The following is a 23166-nucleotide window of genomic DNA, read 5'->3' on the forward strand; positions in this document are numbered from 1 at the left end:
TGCCAATACACGTTGGGTTTTATTTAAAGAATTTCTTTAAAATGTTTTTTTTTACATTGTATACCAATAACGCAATATTTGCTATCAGAAAACCCCCGACTTAGACTCGCCTACGACACGATCTTTTAGGATTGCTTTGTAATTTACATTTTTGAAAGTCTTTCAACAGTATACACAGCAAATTCTCTCTTTTTTAACTAACTTTCCGAATAATATACCTAAAGCATTTGAATTGACAAAGGCTATGCTAATATTTTTACCATTCAAGTTTATTTAATATTCTAATAAATAGCGCAACCCTCCAAGTTTATGACTACTTTTCATGAACATATGATCTAAAGAATAAGCTCTGACGCAATGTCATATAAGGATATTATAATATTCATTAAAAAAATTGTTATTTTTGCATATATGTTACATTTTACAGTGTTTTATGGCTCAAAAGAAAGACAATTAAAAATTATTTCATATTATATAGTTTAAATTACATAAGATAACCTAGAAATAGTAAAAAATTCCCTTTCTTTTTTTGTCGCAAAAGAGAATTCAACAAAGATTTTCATTAAAAAACACCTTAGTGTAAAAATTAAAAAGTTTAAACATGGTCACAAAAAGATTCAATTAGTTTATTATATGTTTCATTTTCAGCAAATGACGATTAATCTCTATTACAAAGAATAAAGTGTAAAAAGATATTCTCGTTTTAATTTTAAGCAACTTAAAATGCATTTTAATACCTTTTAATGATTTATTTTTTAAAACATCATTTTATAAAATGTTATTGATTTTTAAAGTTATATATTAGAATGTTTTTAAATTTTGTTAACATTTTGTTTTAAATCTAGAAAATTGGTAATTCTAAATATTCAAAAAATGATTTTATTAAATTTTCATCACTTAAATTGCATGTTTGATGAAATTTTCAACTGATAATTCAAGAAAAATCGTTTAGGTTTTATTATATTTTACTTTGAAATGTTAAAAAAATATATTATTGTCAAAAATGTGGAAGTTATACTTTCCTCAAAAAAAGACCTAAAACATGCAAATTAACACGTGTAATGAGATTTTTTTTCTTTCAGGTTTAATTTTAAGTAATTATTGATATTTTTTGTAAAAAGGATTTTATATAAAAAGTTTTAAAACTCGAGTTATGTAGTGGTTCTAAAAAAGGTTGCGAATTTATGCAATTTTCTTGCAAAAAAAATTTTCTAGGATTTTAAAAATAGCAAAGGGTGTTATTAGACGTACTTACAGATACAATTGCTAAGTCATTTTGGCCAAACACTAAAATAAAGTTTTGACATCTGAGGGTCCAGCCGTGCCCTAGATAGCCAGTGGGGACACCATGGAAACTGTCCAAATTTTGTATACTTTTGCGGAACATGTTCCAGTTACGTCATATTTTTCATTCCCGAAAAAGGGAAGGGAGAAAGAAAAAAAAGGGAAGGGGGGAAGAAAAAAGAGATGGGAGAAAAGGGGGTTTTCCCCATCTCTTTTGAAGAGATTTTCTTCCCCCCTTCTCTTTTTCGGGAAAGAAAAATATGACGTAACTGGAACATGTTCCGCAAAAGTTATACAAAATTGGGACAGTTTCCATGGTGTCCCAGTGGGCTATTATTAACATGCAATCTTGTCACCAATAAGAACTCCGAAAATAAATATTATTATTATTATGCAACAACTTTTTTTATTTCCACAGTATGATATCTGGCTTGTACCTCATTCTTAAACTTTTTGTAGATTATTCTGTTTTCATCGTTTTGCTGGACCCGCCAGAATGGCCTTTCCTAGAGAAAAAAATTAGAGTCCTTCTATTAATGAGTGGACTATAGGTCAAAGTTCCTGTCAAGCAATTAAATCGCCCCCTATTTCCTTATTTTAGAATTAAATTGGAAAGGAGAGGTTATTTTTTTTCCTATGCCTACAGTGACCTAACTATTTAGAATTACCCAATACAACCTAAACTAAAGAAATAAACACATATTTTAATTAGGGTTGGTAATCCGAAAAACGACGAAGCCCAATCTGTCCCACTGTGAGGAAGACGATTCCTATATGACGTCATATAAAGGGAAAAGAAAAAGGGAAGGGGGGGGGAGAAGAAAATCTCTTCAAAAGAGATGGGAGAAAAGGGAATCGTCTTCCTCACAGTGGGAAAGATTGGGCTTTAAACAATTTAGGAATCCGTTATATTAATAGCGGATTCGGATTGTTAATTGTTAGGCTAAAATTAGAGTCTTGAGTTTTTTGGTCGGAATGTATATTTTAAGTTTTAACAAAGTCATTTTGGCCACTGTAGGGTCTAGAAATAGGGGAAAAGCTTCTGTGAAAATATGAAAAAACGCTGCTTTAGATTCTTCTCAATACCCGGTAAAATTTAATCCCATGATTTATTTTTAAAAAGACCTTTAAAATATTGCTAGAGTCCATCAAAAAATAAGAATCCGGAATCCACGGATTAATCCGATTCATTTTTGAGCGGATTTTGAAAGAATCAGAAACCGGTCCAAAAACGGATTGCCAACTTTTTCATTTATAAACAAAACGGGAGACTGTTTTTGTGTGCCTTACAAGTCCGGCCTTATTCCCCAAATCTTTTTAATTTTAGTACGATATCATCGATTATCATAAATCTAATGAGGATTTGCTTCTCCTTTACATATTATTTTAATTCTAAAATTTTAATTAATCCCTGCGGGACACTCCTGAAGTTCTTACCTGACTTAATGACTTCATTCCTAAATGGACAAGATAAACAGGACTGAGAATTTTAAAGCTCCATCCCCCAACAGACAACTCGTAGGTCTGGAACAAAATTTTATCATTAAGGCAATGCAACTGCTCTTTTAAAAGAGGTTGGTTAGTCTCAACTTTGTCGATGGTTTTGAAAAAAAAATCCGTAATAAGACTTGAAAATATGCTATTACTTGACTAAACAAAAATAATCAGAACTTCATATAATAGGATTTATGTAAAGAGATTTACTGTAACTACTATACAGTTTACTACAAAGTTTTTAACTTGACGTTGTGGCGCTTTTGGTGTACCGACTTCTCATTTGGTTAAGAAATTATGACGATTCACTGTACAAAAAGTGTCGCAATCTATCAAAGCAAGTTTAGAGATTTTTTGTTTCGTACTTTATTAACAGTGATGCGGAGCCGATTGATTTTGTTGCGGAGCCGCCTCTAAAAATAACGGCTCCGGCTCCTGCCTAAAATCAAGAAAAACTAAAAAAATAAACTTTCTAAGTCTATTTTTTACTTTTGAGGGTTTTAAAAGTAATTTTTTGAGATTAAAGGTTTCCCAAACACTAAGTTTAATCAAGGTATCAACAATCTTTTATTTTTCCAGATATTTTTTTGTTAACCCTGGAGCCGCACAGAAAATAACGGCTTCGGCTCCACAACGCTTGTACTTAAAATACCTGTGTATTTCTTGTAAAACCATAACCAAGAAATCTTTCTTCATATTTTGGCACTGAATAGGTTTAATTATCAGTGACTTTTCTATCATTTTAATTCCTAAGTTTAAAATGGAAATAAATACCATATCTTAATTAAGATTAATTTTAAAATATTTGTATTTGATACAAATTTAAGAAATAGAAAGAAAAAAATATTTTTAAGTAAAAAGTTGGATTTGAATTTCACAAAAGGGGTTGTTCTACATTATTATGTAATCCGTCCGTTTGCTCGGATTGCTAAATAACTACATACTTGTGAAGACTTCATATGGGTATCTACTCAAGATTTCTTTGTGCTTCGCTACTTGTTGATGTTTTTATCCTTGTTTGTTTTCATAAAGAGAACATGAAAAATTCCTAACAACATTTTTTGTTCCAGATTCGCGTAATTTCGGTCGCGTTTCAATCAAAGGACAATAAAGCATTTTTTGCTTATTTCTAAAATTCATTACACAAAGTCTTTCTAGGATCCAATAGACCAATGGGAAGGTCCTGTAGGGTCACAACAACAGTTGGTTGTCTCTAACTAAGACATCTTTTTAGACATTGATTGATTCAACGAACACGATATCGTTATACAGAGTATACAACTTAAGAATTCAAAATTTTGAAATTATTATTTTAGCCATTTGTATAATTCGCTTTTGTTGGTACAGCCTTCATAGAAGAAAAACAAATTATCTTCAATTCATTTTTGCTGCATATTAATTAATGCATCTTTTTAGAGCTGTATTAGACATTATACAAATGGCTAAAATAATAATTTAAAAATTTGGAATGCTTAAGTTGTATACTCTGTATAACGATATCGTGTTCGTTGAATCAATCAATGTCTAAAAAGATGTCTTAGTTAGAGACAACCAACTGTTGTTGTGACCCTACAGGACCTTCCCATTGGTCTATTGGATCCTAGAAAGACTTTGTGTAATGAATTTTAGAAATAAGCAAAAAATGCTTTATTGTCCTTTGATTGAAACGCGACCGAAATTACGCGAATCTGGAACAAAAAATGTTGTTAGGAATTTTTCATGTTCTCTTTATGAAAAGAAACAAGGATAACAACATCAACAAGTAGCGAAGCACAAAGAAATAACGGACGAAATCTTCGTTCAATCAATCAATGTCTAAAAAGATGTCGAAAAAACGCGGCATTCTTTTTTAAGAACCCATCTCTGGCAAAAATGCAATACCAAGGCATAAGACAATGGACGGTAAATGGATAAAAATCCTTAATGATTAATAACAAAATGCAGATTAGAATTAATGGTTGAAAAGTTTAGACAATAGTAGTTCTGACAAAACCAATAGAAATTTATTAGTAATAGGTACCCGACGTTTTTGAGCCATCGAACATTGAAATAACGTTGATATAATACTTTGGGTACCAGAGCTGGATCTTTAAATCTTTTTAATGGTTCGTCAAATCGGGGTGAGCCAACTGTCCACCAATGAGAGCACAGCATTTTACGAAATGCCGCGCTGTGGTTGGCTGAGATTCGGCGCACCCCGATTTGACGCACCATTGAAATGATGTAAAGATCCAGCTCAGTTTTATTTACAGTCCAATGTCCCGTCCCTCCCCCCCCCCCTGCATGGTATGGTACCTGAGTTTAGAGAAAGGTAGAATGGTTCATAGAGAAATTCAAATTTAGCTGTATGGATCATTTCTACAGATGTTGAGTAAAGATGTTGAAAGATGGAGTTCTTGCGTAAGCTTTCCTCAAATCTGAAAAAAAAATTTAATTAAAACGTTGATGAAAGTTTGTTAAACGGCATTGTAGGTATGAAAGAGTTATCTGATCTTCATAAAACCGTGCATTAAAGGGGTTAATAATAATCTTTAAAGCTAAGCAACTCGTAGCCAAAAAGTCACATACATATATTTTCAGCAGGTTTGGACAAGATAAAAAGTCAGAAGAAATTTTGAAATTTTGGATTATTTTTGATCAAAGTAATGACTTTGAATCAAACTTGTGCAAATTTTTCAACAACGCTTAGATTTAAAAACCATATTCTCAACATTCTAAGGATTTTTTAAAGTACATTTTAGATCTTTAGTATGATCCGATTCAACCTAGGAATCAAACCTGTTAAAAAGGGGACGCCATATTTTTTTCATAGAAAGAGGGGACAATAGGCTGTTTATTACACTAGTCCCTAAAGTTTTATATTAACGTTTTCTTATTCGTTGGCTTAACAACTTTGAGGAATCTAGTGCATTCAGATTGGTTGATTTATTAAGTTAGTTGGGTGTTCAAACTTTTTAACCACTAATTTTGATATACAGAAGGGGTAATTTGCATATCATCATTGGAAATGTACATAAATTTATCGGCAATTGTCTTATCCCTTTGATCTCTGATATTACTTACATGGTAAAATTTGTGGCATGTTGGCAGGGTTTATTGATAACATGATGGAATGGTTGAGCTTGTTGCTGCTTCAGTAGAAATAATAAATCGTCCTTAACAAAGATGAAAGTTAGTTCCTACGCAGTTTCTCACTTTCCACGTAATTCTAACAAAAAACTAAAAAGGTTTCTACTAAAATTATGACAAGAATAACTGCACTAAATTTATCTAAAATGTAAACAATGATTTTAGTTTTGATTTATTGAATTGTCTCTCTGTCTGCAGCCTAAGATTTCGGTAACCATTAAATCGATAAGATTCTCCTTTACAGTGAATTTTACTGCAGGCTCAAAATTAATAGGGTGAGACCTCGGAAAAATACCCTAAAATGATAATTTGTTTTTAAAGAAAAACAACTTTTTAATTTGCTCACCTTATTTTTAGGTATTCTTTCAACTTCATAAGCAGCTAATGTAAATACACACTAGTAAAAATTATAATTTTTAAATAAAGATTCATTTTAACAATATGAAATAAGTTTAAATGAAAAAAGGATGACAACATCCATAAAAGCGAAGCAATGAAACGGTAGGACAAACGGACAATAACACTTGCATAGTGTCAGAACTGAATAATCAGAATTTAAATGTATAAGAGCCGAAACAAAATTGTAAGTAAATTTGCTGAAAAACTGCTTGATACAGCATAATGTTTATGGACGTACTTACATTTTTAAGACTTGATTATAGAGTTGCTTCGCATATAACATTATACTTTGTTGTTCCAGGGATCAATATACCAAAAATCAGATCAATCGGACTATAAGATCAGATAAAAATTTGTTGTTAAATATAGTTAAAAAAATCAACATGTTTAAAATGGACGTACGGACATTCTGGTACTGATTATAAAGTTGCTTCGGTTTCTAAATCGTACCTAACTACTATAGGAATCACCATACAAAGTTTGAAATTAATAGGACAATTCTAACATGTCTAAAATAACGAAAAAAGCTATCCGTTACGGACGTTCGGACGGACCGACCCTAATCATAGAAAAGCCTTGCTTTTAAAAATGTGCAATTTATCAACCTTATTACATTTATTTGCTTCTTCTGTTTTAACAAAATCACTGCAAATATAAAAAAATAAAATTATTTCAAAACTCTTTCTTACGGGAAATTGTTTATTGTTCAAAACATACTTTTAATAGCGAAGCTACTCTACAATTCACTTTGTATGTCCGTCAGCTAGTGCTATGTGGAAATGTGATTTTCTCGGATACTATTTAAGAAAGACAGCTGAAACTTTCATAAAAAAATCTCATGATATATGTGCATGTTTTTGTACGACTGTCTGGTGTTTATGCTTTAAAAGACAAAAATACTTTTCTCGTATTCATTCGAATCCGGTGAAAAGGAACCGGTTCTCATCCATACGAAAAAACTATGTCTAGCATCGTATAATATCAAGCTTTCTACAAATATAAAAATGTACAATCATAAGATTAAAACCAGTTTTTTTAGCCGGTGCCTTCGGCACCTCGGGGCTAAAAAAAACTAGTTTTAATCTCATATTTGTACATTCTATATCCGCGGAAAGCCGTTTATAATACGATGCGAGAAATAACTATTAAAGGTTTTTATATATTTTTCTATTTGTTTGCATATTTTCAATTTTTTTATAAAGCAAATCAACTTATGCTTTATAGCTCACTCTGTCCGTTTATCCATACATATTTTTTAGTGCTTCGCTACTTATAGATGTTGTCATCCTTGTTTTTATGGTGTTTTTAATACCTCAATTGTTGAGTGGCCCCTGGTGAGAAAATAATATCCACGTCTAGTGACATCGTATAGGCCGTCACACTTGTTTCTCTGGCCAAATTCCTACAATTACTAAAACAGTAAGGGCCTCAAAACCGATTGATATCTGCTGGATTAGAACCGGCTCTTAGCCAATTGTATTACAGACAAGTTTTTGCCCCCTTCTTACCCATTTTAATATTTAGATGCTAGGTTCTGAGCCGCTATTTTAAATAAAATGAAAATAAAAAAACAATATCATAAGAAAATTTCTATAGAACTATTTACCTTAAATGATTCTGTGGATATTTATATTTATCTCTCCATTCCTTATAAAAAGGTGTGAACACTTGTCTAAAAATTATTATATTTATAAAGTTAACTTTAAACAGTGACTATAGAGTAAACCGCATCCACTCGTCGATGGGGAGGTTTATCGGTTCGAATCTCGGCCCAGGATGCGTCATAACTAAAGTTCTACGTACAGCTGCAATGTCAGATGCGCAGAATTAATGGTAAGAATGCATTAGAAGTTAGACTTTCAGACAAAGGTTCTGTAATCAAAGGGTTGATTGGCCAAAATAATTGTTATGTAAGTGCCTTGGGACCTAATATAAAAGACTAGCCCTATGTTGTTATTAATTAACCCATTCCCCATAGTATGAGGTTACAAAGCTACTCTATTATTGATTTCTGTCCGTCTGTTTGGTTACTTTTCTCTTGCAGCTGAATTAAATTACAACAAAAAAACAAGGATGACAACATCCATAAAAGCGAAGCACTGAAACGGTAGAACAAACGGACATTAACACTTGTATAGTGTCAGAACTGAATAATCAGAATATAAATGTATAAGAGTCAAAGCAAAATTGTAAGTAAATTTGTTGAAAAACTGTTTGATATAGGATAATGATAATGTTTATGGGCATACTTACATTTTTAGGACTTGATTATAGAGTTGCTTTGCTTATAACATTATTCTTTGTTGTTCCAGGAATCAACATACCAAAAATCAGATCAATCCGATGATTAGATCACATAAAAATTTGTTGTTAAAAAAGTAAAAAAAAATCAACATGTTTAAAATGGACGTACGGACATTCTTGTAATGATTATAGAGTTGCCACGTTTTCTAAAGGAATCACCATGCAAAATTTGAAATCGATAGGACAATTCTAACTTGCCTAAATTAACGGAAAAAGCTATCTGTTACGGACGTACGGACGGACTGACCTTAATTATAGAAAAGCTTCGCTTTAAAAAATAATATTGTGCTTACTTTTGTAATGCTTCTACAAGTGGTTTTGGATTGGCACAATCAAACAAACTTTTAACAGCACTAAAATCCTTTAAAAAATACTTATATTATTGTCCGATTTTGACACATTCTAAAAACATGCTTTTGTTATCTAAATCCCTCTCCAAACCTTAAGAGGTCATAAACACTTCACATGCACAACGTATCTCACTTTTAATTGTGGTTCTTAGTCGGACATACAAACATGCTTAAGTTAAAGAGTATCTTTTTGTCCAATAGCGATTCGATAAATGTTAGATTATGCGATAGTGGACAATTTATTGCCGCGTCTCGCGGTCGTAGCGGCCATGCGTCATATTTGAAGGGTGACGCAAATTTCAGATCTCGTTTTTCGCTGATTTTTCTTCATAAGATAAAAGCGATGCTTGCACTATTATTTAATTCGCTATAATATAAAAATAAATATTTCTCAAATCGCGAAATCATGGATCTGAAATTTGCGTCACCCCCCCAACTTAAAAGTGGAGAAGAGAATAAGGGATGGGATAACACCGGTTATAATAATGTTTTGTTTTCTCGACTTTAACTTAAACTCTACCGTTAGATTATGCGCCTATAGTACTTAGGGGAGGGAAATAATCAAAGATTCAACCTTTAAAACAGATAAGGCTTAAACCAACCCAGGACCTATGCGAAGCTTTACTAAGATGAAAACTCGATTCAGTGGGATTGGAAATCTTAATGTACAAACAAAAACCTTACTACTTTTAAAAGTAAAATAGGTAACCTTACTGACAGGAGGGTGATCCAATGGATAAATAAAACTGAAGGCAGTATTTTCCCGAACATTTTTATGACATTCTCGCAAATACTCTATCAGAACCTAAAAAATAAGAATTTGTGTCTTTTTGACAACACTCTAAACTCATCAAATTTCAGGGAAGGTTTTTAACTATTTTGTACCAACAACCTCCTAAGACTAATAGTAGGATTAAGTATTTATATTGAAAATAATAGACGTTTATCTAAAATACTTTTCAGAACAGATAAAAAAAAAATCAATTACAACGATTTCCGACGTAGTTTAAGGCAAATTCACTTTAATATGTTAAGAAAATCCATGTCTTAAACGGTTTTAATTGCGGATAATTAATTCTGTATAAAACAATGCAAGTGTTACATCATCTATTCTTTTTTTCTAACTATTGTCTGACGTTTAATAAATCATGATTTTTCAAGTCTGATTTTTATGTCCATTTTTCATCTATTTCATTATGCAAAAAATGAAAAAAATGTTTGTACCGAAGGATCTCGCTAACCGCTGCACCGATATGAACTCATAGGTGCCGGGAAGGTTTATAACTATTTTGGGGTAGGGTACCACCACCCTCCCAAGATAAACCACAAAAAATTAAATATTTGTAAACTTATACGCAACATAACAAGGTATCGTAGAGACTTAAACAAAAAAAAACCATTTAATTTTAAAGTGCCACTAGAGGCCTCTAGAGACGTAGCCGCTAGTCCTATTATATAAAGTAGTAAGGTTTTTTTTGTCTGTAGCTTTAGATATCAATAATTACAGAACCGATTTGGTTCATTATTTGAGGTAAGCTTCATATAGGTCCTGTGGTGGTTTTAGACTATTTTGTTTTCAGATTTAAATCTTAGGATAGTTTTATGCTATTTTTCTAGCCTCTCTCTCCTTCTTCATATGCAGAGCCCATAGTTGCTAGGGGCGTATCCGCTAATCTATAATACATAGTAGTACGATGTCTGTCTGTCTGTCTGTCCGTCTGTCTGTCTGTCTAAAACTTAATATCTCAGTAACCACTGAACCGATTGGGCTCTACTCTTCAGGGAATATACCTCCAGGTCCTGTGATAGTTTTAAGCTATTTTCTTTGGGGGTGGGACACCACTAACCCCCCCCCCCAAAAAAAAAAAAAAAAAAAAATTTCCCCAAAAAATTTTATTTTTATATTCTTTCTAAATTTAAATAACACAAAAACAGGTTGATCAAGTCTCTTGGGCCAAAGCCCCTCGTTGCTAGGGGCGTATCCGCCAATATTGTAAAAAGTAGGTTTTTTTTGATAATTTATCAAAACTTCTAATCTTGATAAAGTAAAATTATATAATGTGTTTTCCTGTGTGTAGTTTACATAATTCTTACACCAGTTGATGTTATTCACAAAATTAAGTCGTTTTCACTCATTTCTATCACATGAATATTAATCAACACAAAAGTAAACAAGGATGACAACATACATAAAAGCAAAGCTCTGAAACGGCTTGACAGACGAAAATTAACTCTTGTGAAGTGTCAGAACTGAATATACAAAATATAGATACATATGTTTTGACAAAATTATACGTAAATTTGTTGCGGAACTTCTTAAATACCGAATTCTGTTTAAGGACATACTGACATTTTTAGGACTTGATTATAGAGATGCTTCGCTTATAAAATTGTAACTTATTGTAATAGGAATCAGTTCTCCAAAAATTTGATCAATCGGATGATAATATCCCATAAAAAATTGTTGTTTATAAAGTTAAAAATCAGCATGTTTTAAATGGACGTACGGACATTATGGTAACATTGCTACGCTTTCTAAATTGTACCTAACTACTACAGAAATCATTATTCAAAGTTTGAAGTCGATAGAACAATTCTAACATGCCTAAATTAACGAAAAAAGCTATCCGTTACGGACGGACGGACTGACCCTAATTATAAAAAGCTTCGCTTTTAAAAACTACGCGAATTGCTTAAATGTTAAATATTTGGTTTAATTACAAATTTTTTTTCTACGGATGCAAAAGTAACTTTCTTAAAAGAAAACAATAACTTTTTATGAGGTACCATATTAAAAATCTTTGCTGCATATTATCATTACCACAAATTTATATAGCAATTTAATATTTTAGGTTTCCTAATTTTCGAATTATCTTGGTTTTATGGAATGATGATATCCAAGATGGTTTGATACAATATTGTAAGCAAAGCAACATCTTTATCAAGTCTTTAAAAATGTGAGTATGCTTCAAATTAAGCAGGTATTAAATCATTATAAAAAATCCTGAAATGCAAATCAATAAACATTATATTACTCACGTAGAGAAGGAATAGGAAAATTTTAGAAAATTTTGATAATTTAAAATTTGTAAAACATATATCACAACGTTTTCTTATTCGTTTGCTTAACAACTTTGTGGACTAAATTTGAATTTTGATGACTTCATTTAATAAGTTGAGTGTCTAAAAGTTTCAACCAATAATTGCAATCTACAGAAGGGTTAAATTGATGTATCATTATGGAGGATATACATCGATTTGCCATTGTCGTATCCCTTTAGATCCCTGGTTAAAAAGTTGACTATTAATGTATTAGACATTGAATTAAATGGCCATAACTGACATTTTACCGACAAGCTATCAAAACTTGATATATGGCTTAAATCTTTAACTAGAGGGTTTTCCCCTAGAGGCCTCTATCAAAAAGTTAAATGTTTTCTTTTCAATCTACGTTGTTGTAAAGGAGGAAAACCGTATCGGTTCAGCGGTGAGCGAGATCCATCGGTACAAACAGAAAGAGACACACAGAGATTCTGTTACTTCAATATAAGTATTACAAAAGAAACAATATTAAACAATGATTGAATTAAATCAGCAATTATCCCCAACAGCCCTGGTAAATATGTATTTTAGGTTTGCAAAAAATAAATCTAGTTTGCCACACCTTTATACAAGATCCCTACCAAAATATCACAAAATTTGCAATAGTGAATTACCGAATATGACAGGAATCTAAGGCGATAAGACAATGGACGATAAATTGATGTATATCCCCAATGATTATACACAAAATTACCCCTTCTGTTGATTACAATTACTGGTTGACACGATTGGACACTTAGCTTAATGAAAAAAAAAACAATCAAAATTCATTATTTGGCCCCAAAGTTGTTAAACCAACGAATAAGAAAATGTTTATATGGAAAATTATTTATATATCTGGTGGTTTTAGCCTATTTTTTTTACATACGCAAAGGCCCTTAGTCTATTAAAATTTAACTATTTAAATAACTCAGCTACAGATTTATAGGATTAATATGATATTTTAGGGATCCATTATTTATTGGTTTTAAGACCATTTTTTCTGTCTATACTATAACTTGAAACTGGCTTTAAAAATGCAAATACTATTAAGGATTAATCATCTATCCTTTCATGTTATTCGATTTGTCACAATAAGAGTTCTATAATATACTAATTCTTTAGAGGTATGGGGGGAGGGAGGGGGCATTTTAATATATTAGGAAAATGGTGAATTTTCATTGTAAAACTAGTCAACTACTAGTTCGGCCTAGCAAAAGGAGGGGGGTTTAACAAAATTACATTTTTAAGGTTGATAAATAGATATGGTTTGTAGGTAACAGGATGGGAGGGGATAATAGCCTGTTTATTACACTAGTCCCCAAAGTTTGATAATAATGTTTTCTAAATCGTTGGCTTAACAACTTTGAAGACTTTTTATTGAATTTAATTGGTTAGTTTATAAAGTTGTTCAAACGTTTCAACATAATTATAATTTACAGAATACAGAAGTGTTAATTGTATATATCATCATTGGGGATATACATCGATTTATTAGCTATTGTCTTGTCCCTTCAAATTCCCTGGTTGGTGTAAATCATGAAACTAATGAATAAAACAAAAAAATATACTTTTAAAACTGAAAAAATATAAAATCTTATTTTTAAGTAAATCTTTAAAGTATCTATACGTTACACTTATAGCTTGTGAGATAAGATAAATATTTCATAAACTTTTTATGAAATATACTTTAAGCAACGCAGCATGCTGTTCTATATAATCTTGATGGCTAAATATACATAGAGTTATTTTTTTAAAAGCGAAGCTTTTCTATAATTAGGATAGGTCCGTCCGTGCGTCCGTCCGTCCGTAACGGATAGCTTTTTTTTCTCGCTAATTTAGGCATGTTAGAATTGTCCCATTGATTTCAAATTTTGCATGGTGATTCCTGTAGTAGTTAGGTACGATTTATAAAGCGTAGCAACTCTATAATCATTACCAGAATGTCCGTACGTCCATTTTAAACATGTTGATTTTTTTACTTTTTAACAACAAATTTTTATGTAATCTAATGATCCGATTGATCTGATTTTTGGTATACTGATTCTTGGGACAACAAAGTACAATGTTTTAAGCGAAGCAACTATATAATCAAGTCGTAAAAATGTAAGTACATATATCCATAAACATTATTCTGTATCAAGCAGTTTTTGAACAATTTTACTTACAATTTTGCTTCAACATTTATACATTTATATTCTGATTATTCAGTTCTGACACTATACAAGTGTTAGTGTCCGTTTGTCCTACCGTTTCAGTGCTTCGATTTTATGGATGTTGTCATCCTTGTTTAGATATATGTTACATTGAAATTAAACGAAAAAGAAGACTATTTTTTAATTCTTTACACACATACTAAATATCTAAAATGATCTCCAAAGAAAATTACCTGTTGTGGACACTTCAAGTTTCATTCAATCAAAAGTTATTTCTCGCATCGTATTATAAACGGCTTTTCGCGGATATAGAATGTACAGTTATAAGATTAAAACCAGATTTTTTAGCCCCGAGGTGCCGAAAGCACGGGCTAAAAAAACTGGTTTTAATCTTATGATTGTACATTTTTATATTCGTAGAAAGCTGGATATAATACGATGCTAGGCATAGTTTTTTCGTATGGATGAGAACCGGTTCCTATCCACCGGATTCGAATGAATACGAGAAAGGAATTTAAAATCCTATTGCTTTACCTTAATTGCAGAGAATTCAATATCAATGATGAAAATAGCTACTGACATAGGTCCGTCCCAACTTTTAGATAACTACAAATGTACTATATGTTAATCTTAATACTTTTGTTAAAATTTAATTTACTAGTGGATACGCGCCTAGATTCCTCTAGTCGCACTGTAAATGTTTTTTTTTGATAATACGATACCTATCTATGTTGCTTTTTTAAATTTTTTTTTGTGATTTCTCTTAGGAGGGTGGTGTTACCCTCCCCCAAAATAGTTATAAACCTTCCCGGAACCTATGAGAAGCTATTATGTTAAGGAGAACCCGATTGGTTCAGCGTTTAGCGAGATCCTTCGGTAAAACACACAAACACACAGACAAACATCCTGTTACTTTGGTATAAGGATAACATTTAATAATCAGTGAGTTTTCTTGCCTTCGTAAATACCTCCGCTATCTGTCGGTGGGTTGAACATTTCGAGTCTCATCACAAATTAAGTTATAAATAGAGACTTTCAATTTGGTAATCCTGCCGCCAAGTCAAATTTAATAAAATCATGGATTGGCCAATAAATGGGCCGGATAAAACAATATTTTTAAAAGCGAAGCTTTTCTATAATTAGGGTCGGTCCGTCTGTCCGTCCGTCACGGATAGCTTTTTTCGTTAATTTATACATGTTAGAATTGTCCTATCGATTTCAAATTTTGCATGGTGATTCCTTTAGTAGTTAGGTACGATTTAGAAAGCGTAGCAACTCTATAATCATTACCAAAATGTCCGTACGTCCATTTTAAACATGTTGATTTTTTTACTTTTTTAAATAGCTTTTGTCGTTAATTTAGGCATGTTAGGATTGTCCTATCGATATTAAATTTTGCATGGTGATTCCTGTAATAGTTAGGTACGAGTTAGAAAGCGTAGCAACTCTATAATCATTACCAGAATGTCCGTACGTCCATTTTAAACATGTTGATTTTTTTTTACATTTTTAACAACAAATTTGTATGTGACCTAATTATCCGATTGGTCTGATTTTTGGTATACTGATTCTTGGGACAACAAGGTACAATATTATAAGCGCGAAACAACTCTATAATCAAGTCCTAAAAATGTAAGTATGTCCATAATCATTATCCTGTATCAAGCAGTTTTTTAACAAATTTACTTACAATTCTGCTTTGACTCTTATACATTCGCATTCTGATTATTCAGTTCTGACATTATACAAGTGTTAATCTCCGTTTGTTCTACCGTTTCAGAGCTTCGCTTTTATGGATGTTGTCATCCTTGTTTAGATAAGTAAAGATAAAGACCATGCTCCATATCATCTTTTATTTTGTCTGATTTAAATCTGAAATTGGTTTAAGGAAGAAAACATACCTGTATTATATCAATAAGCCTATCAAATGAGGCTTGAGTTGCCACAGTAATATTGTATCTATCTCTTAACATTCTAAAAAAATATCATCCTTATATAAAAGTAACAGAATGTCTATCTGTGTGTGTGTGTGTGTGTGTGTGTGTGTGTGTGTGTGTGTGTGTGTGTGTGTAGTTAAGGATCTCATTAACCGTTGAACAGTTTTTTTTTACTTTTTAATATTTAGATTGAAAGTGGAGGCTACACTTCCCACTCTTCCCTTAAATATATAAATCCGTTTTTTATTTGTCCTGAGCTGGATCTTTAAATCATTTTAGTGGTGAGCCAGATCGGGGTGAGCCAACTTTCCACCAAGGAGAGCACAACATTTCACAATCATAAGATTAAAACCAGTGTTTTTGATCTCATAATTGTAAAATGCTGCGCTGTGATTGGCTGAAATTCAGCCCACCCCGATCTGGCTCACCACTAAAATGATTTAAAGATCCAGCTCTGTAAGATAATCGGTTAGACAGACAAACGGGAAAATATGGTCCTATGAAATATAAGCAGCACCATCCTAAGAAAAAGACGGTATTTCTCAATGATAAACCTCTTTTTATAGTGCCTGTAAAAAAACGTCATACTGGCTTTCCATTAAGCCAATTAAAGTGTAAACTGGCCTGCCATTTGTAATTTAGTCTGTGTATTTGTAATTTGTATTGTATGCATAGGCGTCCAAGGGGGGGGGTAATGGGCCATTTGGCACCCCCAAACGATTTTGGGGTTGCCGTAGGCACCCCCAAAATTTTGTGAACAATACCCCCCCCAAATAAAAATTACCCCTACCTTGGGGGTGCCGTAGGCACCCCCAACGATTTTTGGGGGGGTATTTACCCCCCCCAAACCATTTTGGGGGGGGGGTAATTACCCCCCCCAAAAAATAAATGTTCTTTAAAAAAAATTTTTTGGGGGGGGTATTTACCCCCCCCAAATTGAATGTTCTTAAACAAAAATTTTACTGATAGTTTATTTTAGGATAGGTTATATTGGTTTAGGTGATTGCCCCACATGGTTAAGCAATTGGCCCCCCGCAGGGGCTAGAAATAGGAGAGAAGCTTGTGTGAAAAAAACGAAGAAACGCCCCTTAAAGAGCGTTGCCACAAAAGGGACTATACCCCAATATAGTCCAACCAGTTAAAACAGTTCTTAACCATGATAACAAAAAATTTAATAGTTTGATCATGTTTTATTTGCTTGGGCCTTTATAAGGGCTAAAACCATCCCGGGGATCTATGATGTAATTGTAAAGCACTGAAGATTCCATAAAATAGATACCTAACTAAATTAAATATTTCATTAAATAATGAAAAAGAATTTCTATAGGCGATTTCTTTTGGGAGGATGTCAGGGTGTCTCAAAACTAGTTATAAAACTTACCAGGACCTATAAGACGCTTCACTTTAAAGTATAATCATATTGGTTTATTGGTTAGTGAGTATTGTATTGAAATGTTCTAAAGAATGAGATACTACTATATATTTGAATAGTAGTGGCGCCCTTAGCATCTAAGAACTCGTGTTTTCTAAAGGGTAAAAAGGGAGGAGAAAAATAGCCTAAAACCACTCAAAGAATTGACCTATAATAGTGTGGAACCATCATGGGATCTATGTGAAGCTTTCCTAAAAAGGAGAACTCAGTATTAAAAGTAATGAAATCTGAAGCTATAGTCAAATAAACCTTACTTACTACTTTATGTTATAGGATAGTACTTATTAACTTAATAGATTAGGTAGGTGCTTTTTTTACATAATTAAATTACCCCCCCCAAAAATTTTACCCCCGGGGTAAATTGGTTTTGGGGGGGGTAATTACCCCCCCCAACAGATTTTGGGGGGGTATTTACCCCCCCCAACAGACTTTAGGGGGGGTAATTACCCCCCCCAATCAAATTTTACCCCCGGGGTAAAAATTTTGGGGGGGGTAAAAAAAATTTTTGGCGCGCTTCGCGCGCCATTTTACACCCCCCAAACATGAATTACCCCCCCCCTAAAATTTTTTACCCCCCCCAAAAAAAAAAAGCTTGGACGCCCCTGATTGTATGATGTCATTTTTATAGGCACTATAAAGAGCTTCGCCTTTTTTGCTATGCTTTTAAAGAAAAGAATCTGAAATTAAATATTGCACCTGAAATTTTCACCCACTATAACGTGGTCGAAAATAGCAAATTGGCCAGAAAAATCCCTCCGTCCCAGAGAAAAATCCTTAAAAACAAGCAGAATTTATTTTCTCGTATTCATTCGAATCCGGTGGATAGGAACCGGTTCTCATCCATACGAAAAAAACTATGTCTAGCATAGTATTATAAACCGCTTTCTACGAATATAAAAGGCGCGGGCTAAAAAACTGGTTTTAATCTTATAATTGTACATTCTATATCCGCGGAAAGCGGTTTATAATACGATGAAAGAAATAACTATTATAAATTAATAATTTAGTGAATTTCGTGAACTTTTAATAGTCTGGTGTTGACTAACATTTTTGTTGCAAAATTTTATAATTTTTAGCTCCAAATATTGCATTTTAAAAAAAAGTTTATGAGCGGTCAATACATACATTTTTTACTATCAAAAAGTGCATATAAAATGGATAAAAAATAAACCTTTATTTGTAGTGTTTCTGTATCAGTTACCACTTTTGGAAGTACTTTGGTATTCTATACAAAGAAAAGGTTTAAATACCTTGATTTTATGCCTATCACTTTTTAAAAGTTAAGCTTTAAGGTATGTTTGTCCGTCCGTAACGGTTAGCTCTTTCTGTAAATTTAGACTTGTTTGAATTTTCCTATCAAATTCAAACTTGGTTTGATGATTGCCATAATATTTAAATAGTTACGATTTAGAAAGCCTAGCAACTCTATATTCGTTACAAGAATGTCCTTATGTCCATTTAAAACATATTGATTTTTAACCTTTCTGACAAAAAAAATTTTACGATGTGTTGTCCCCCAACGACAGCTGAAAAACACGTATAGGTTTCGTGATTTTCTTCCGAATTAATTTCGTTATTGGTATGAGCTGGGTGTTACTACGTCCACAACGTCATACAGTTTAACAGGATATAGTCAAGTGTTTGCAAATTCCGGATCATCTTCTTATAATGTAATATAGAAGTCTCATAGCTGTTCGCAAAGCTTGGCCAAGCAAAAGTAACTATAAGTATACAAAGTGTCTCAAAAATCAGCCATGTGACGTCATAAAAATGAGGGAGATGAGAGGAAGTTGGAAAGAAAACCCCTAAAAAAGAAATAGATATTTACAAATTTTTATGAGGTTACATGGCTGATTTTTGAGACACTTTGTAAAGTTACCAAGTCAAAGCATTCTCATCTCCAATCTTAATGTGTATCTGAATCCTAACTTTAGAGAATCAGGGCTCAGCGAGAAAGGGGACATTGTGCTGTTTACTGCACTAGTCTTCCAAAGTATTATTATAAGGTTTTCTTATTCATTGGCTTAACAACCCTGGACACTTTTATTGAATTTGATTGATAGGTTCATTTAGGGTGTCCAAAACGTTTCACCCATAAATGTAATGTACAGAATTTTGAGTATTACCATTGGAGATGTACACCACTTTATCGGCAATTGTCTTATACCTTTAGATCCCTTTTCAGGTCTATATAATACATTCATACAACAGATACTGGTGGCTCTATTGTATTTTTATGTAAGAAAGAGCTATCCTATTGCACTTAAACTTGGCATAATTGTTTTATCCAAAGCTATTTATCAAAGAATGATCAAAAAGGTCAATTTTATTTTGCCCCCTTTAAATGCAATTAGATCCATTAAAAGATTTTGTATATTCTCATAATATTTGGAGCAAAGCAATCCTTCAAATCAATACATTTAAGGTGTCAAAAATAATGTACTTAATATTATCTTTTTATTTTAGTTTTAGTTTTTGCTTTTATGGATGTTGTTCTCATTATTTTGAAGCCTTAAGAAATAAATAACTAATCACCTTTAAGGATACAGAATCATCTACTGAATAGCATGTATGACTAAACAAACAAGGATGACAACATCCATAAAAGCGAAGCTCTGAAATGGTGGGACAAACGAACATTAACACTTGAGTAGAGTGTAAGAATTGAATAATCAGAATATACATGCATTAAAGTCGAACGAAGATCTGTTGAAAAACTGCTTTAATACAGGATATTGTTTAAGGACATACTTACATTTTAGGACTTGATTATAGAGATGCTTCGCTTATAACAATGTTCTTAGTTGTCCTAGGAATCAGTATTACAAAAATCAGACCAATCGGATAATTTTATCACATAAAAATTTGTTGTTAAAAAGCAACATGTTTAAAATGGACGTACAGGGTTTCTGTTAACGATTATAAGATTGCTTTCTAGCTCGTACCTTACTCTTATAGGAATCATCATGCAAAGTTTGAAAATTTAACATATCTAAATTAACAAATAGCTATCTGTTACGGACGGACCGACCCTAATTATAGAAAAGCTTTGCTTTTAAAGATACTTTAATAAAATTTTAACATCATTTTATTTGATAATATATCCTTCTAGTTTAATTCCAAATCTAATTAATTTCTGCTGATTTAAAACCAATTCTAAACATCAATACCAAAACCATTTCTATCGTATGGTTTTATATTAATTGTCAACAAAAAAGAAAAGAAATTCACGAAACAAATTCTTTTTTGCTGCTTATTAGTTTTCATTTTGTTATCCACTGACAACTGTCAATAATGTCATAAGAAAAATTAGCTTCACTAAATATATGTATATGTAGGACGCCTTTACTTTACCCGACTTGTAGTATAGCTTCGCTTCCCTATCTTCATCCCTAAGTTTCTGTTAATTCCCCTTTAAGCTATGGGAGAAGCTATTGTGAATATAGAGGAATATAAAGTACTAGCGACTGCGCCCCTAGCATCTAGGCTCGATATGGGAAGGTATATGGAAGAAAAGAAAAATAGCTTTAAACCATACCCCGACATTTTTATAAAAATAAATTGGCCTAAAACCATCCCGAGACCCCTATGGAGCTCCACTATGAAGAGAACCATATCGGTTCAGCGGTTAGCGATGCCCCCCCGGCCATCTCATTTTTATTTTTAGTTTAAAAAAATTTAAATGGGGGGGGGGCATTTTTTTCTAGGGGCGATTTCTCTTATGAGGGTGGTGGTACCCTCCCCCAAAATAGTTATAAACCTTTCCGGGACCTATGAGAAGCTACCCTGTTAAGGAGAACCCGATCGGTTCAGCGATTAGCGAGATCCTTCGGTACAAACACACAGACAAATAGAAATCCTTTTACTTTATTATAAGGACTAGCGGCTTCGCTCCTAGCCTCTAGGGGCTGTTTCCCTAAAGGTTCAGGGGAAAATTAAAAAAAAAAAATTGTTTACATTTTCATTAGATATTTTCTGTACTTTATAACTTTTTATAACTCTTTATAACATTTTATAACTCTTTATAACATTTTATAACTCTTTAAAACTTGTTGTAAATTTTTATATTTATTTATATTAATTTATATTTTCTAAAACCTTCAAATTTTTTCTCTTTTTTAATGTTTTTAAAAATTTCTTTGCCATTAGCCTTTTTGGGGCTTCGCCCCTACTATACAGGAGAAGGAAGGTTTCACAATCTTTTTGAATTTAAAAAAACAAAGTTTAAGAAAATAGCTTAAAACCACCACAGGACCAATAGATTTATACCCCTGAAGAGTAGAATCCAATCGATTCAGTGGTTACCGAGATCTTAAGCTTCAGACGGTCAGACGGACAGACGTAGAGACATCATTCTACTTTGTATTATAGATTGATGGAGATAAGATTAATTATACCTTAAAAACATAACAAATAGAGACCAACAAGTTAGGAAGGATGAAAACAAAAATAGTCTCGCAGAAATCCTATACATTTTAAATAACTTTGCAAAACTAAAGTGCAAAACTGTAAGCGTATATATATAGCGCAAAAATAAGCTAATAAGGAAGCATAAGTGCGCTTATGTTGTGTGTGCGCGCGCAAACAAGGTCAACAATGGGCGCAAACGGCAAGAACCAGCGACCTAGGCTGGGACAAGAGAGATAAAAAGAGAGAAAAGTGAGAGGGAGGTAGGTTAATACGGATAGACATACAGAGAGAGAGAGAGAGAGAGAGAGAGAGAGAGAGATAGAGAAGGAGGGAGGGCGATAAGGATAGATATAGAGAGAGCAAGAAAGAAGACATCTTCTTTGGAGAGAGAACGACCAGGTTGGTAAAACAAAATAGAACATAGGAGTGGCTGGTTGTGGATGAGAAGGAGCTCAGGTAACAAATCAGTTTATTAAAAGCGACGTTTTCCCATAATTAGGGTTGGTCCGTACGTCCGTAATGGTTAGCTTTTTTCGTTAATTTAGACATGTTAGAATTTCCCTATCGATTTCAAACTTTGCATGGTGATTCATGTAATAGTTAGGGACGATTAAGAAAGTGTAGCAGCTCTATAATCCTTACAAGAATGTCCATATGTCCATTTATAACTTGTTTTTTTAAAAACTTTATAACAACAATTTTTTGCTTAAAATATTTTATCAATTTGTTCTAGGAATCACTGTTTCAAACTTTAGGTGAATAGGATAATTATACTATACAAAAAGTTTCAAAAAAATTAAAAATCAGCATATGTTTTTTACTTTCTGAGAACTATTAAAAAGTTGCGTCGCTTTCTAACTCGTACCTAACTAATATAGGAATCATCAAGCAAAGTTTGAAATTGTAAGGACAATTGTAACATGCTTAAATTAACGATAGGTCCACAAAATTCGAAATCTCGGACGGACATCTTTGCTACAAAACAAGGATGACAACATCCATAAAAGCGAAGCAATGAAACGGTAGGACAAACGGACATTAACACTTGTATAGTGTCTGAACTGAATAATCAGAATATAAATGTATAAGAGTCGAAGCAAAATTGTAACTAAATTTGTTGAAAAACTGTTTGATACAGGATAATGTTTATGGACATACTTACATTTTTAGGACTTGATTATAAAGTTGCT

The 23166-nt window shown here is 32.5% G+C and overlaps 2 protein-coding genes across 9 annotated transcripts in view; one reads left to right on the forward strand and one right to left on the reverse strand.

Annotated features, from left to right (window-relative positions):
- Positions 1-23166, forward strand: part of LOC145329866 (uncharacterized) — a 241850-nt gene that overhangs the window by 12041 nt on the left and 206643 nt on the right. The window lies entirely within an intron of this gene.
- Positions 1437-22160, reverse strand: LOC145329869 (beta-1,4-glucuronyltransferase 1-like). Of its 2 annotated transcripts, XM_080174315.1 has the most exons (17): positions 21964-22160; positions 20102-20141; positions 18738-18791; positions 18263-18339; positions 16099-16171; positions 14732-14803; positions 9670-9765; positions 8904-8971; positions 7913-7978; positions 7619-7708; positions 6912-6951; positions 6254-6304; positions 5842-5933; positions 5074-5195; positions 3431-3483; positions 2722-2808; positions 1437-1790 (listed from the first exon to the last, which is right to left on the reverse strand). In XM_080174315.1, the coding sequence occupies exons 1-17, from the start codon at positions 22038-22040 to the stop codon at positions 1674-1676; spliced, it is 1275 nt and encodes a 424-aa protein (XP_080030441.1). In that variant the 5' UTR covers positions 22041-22160; the 3' UTR covers positions 1437-1673. The 2 variants fall into 2 exon arrangements, with proteins under 2 accessions (XP_080030441.1, XP_080030442.1); XM_080174316.1 differs by lacking the exon at positions 20102-20141 and having other exon boundaries at positions 1440-1790; positions 21964-22142.

The sequence above is a fragment of the Acartia tonsa genome, chromosome 10 (genome assembly GCF_053477335.1).
Source record: "Acartia tonsa isolate MP-2025a chromosome 10, ASM5347733v1, whole genome shotgun sequence".
NCBI lineage: Eukaryota > Metazoa > Arthropoda > Copepoda > Calanoida > Acartiidae > Acartia > Acartia tonsa.

Excerpts from the sequence above, each read along its gene's own strand:
- LOC145329869 (XM_080174315.1), bottom strand. The coding sequence starts at position 22,040 with ATGTATAGGATTTCTGCGAGACTATTTTTGTTTTCATCCTTCCTAACT. Across the intron at positions 2,809-3,430 it reads GTTTTACAAGAAATACACAG|ACCTACGAGTTGTCTGTTGG; the intron begins GTATTTTAAGTA and ends ATTTTGTTCCAG. Across the intron at positions 1,791-2,721 it reads GAATGAAGTCATTAAGTCAG|GAAAGGCCATTCTGGCGGGT; the intron begins GTAAGAACTTCA and ends TTTTTTCTCTAG.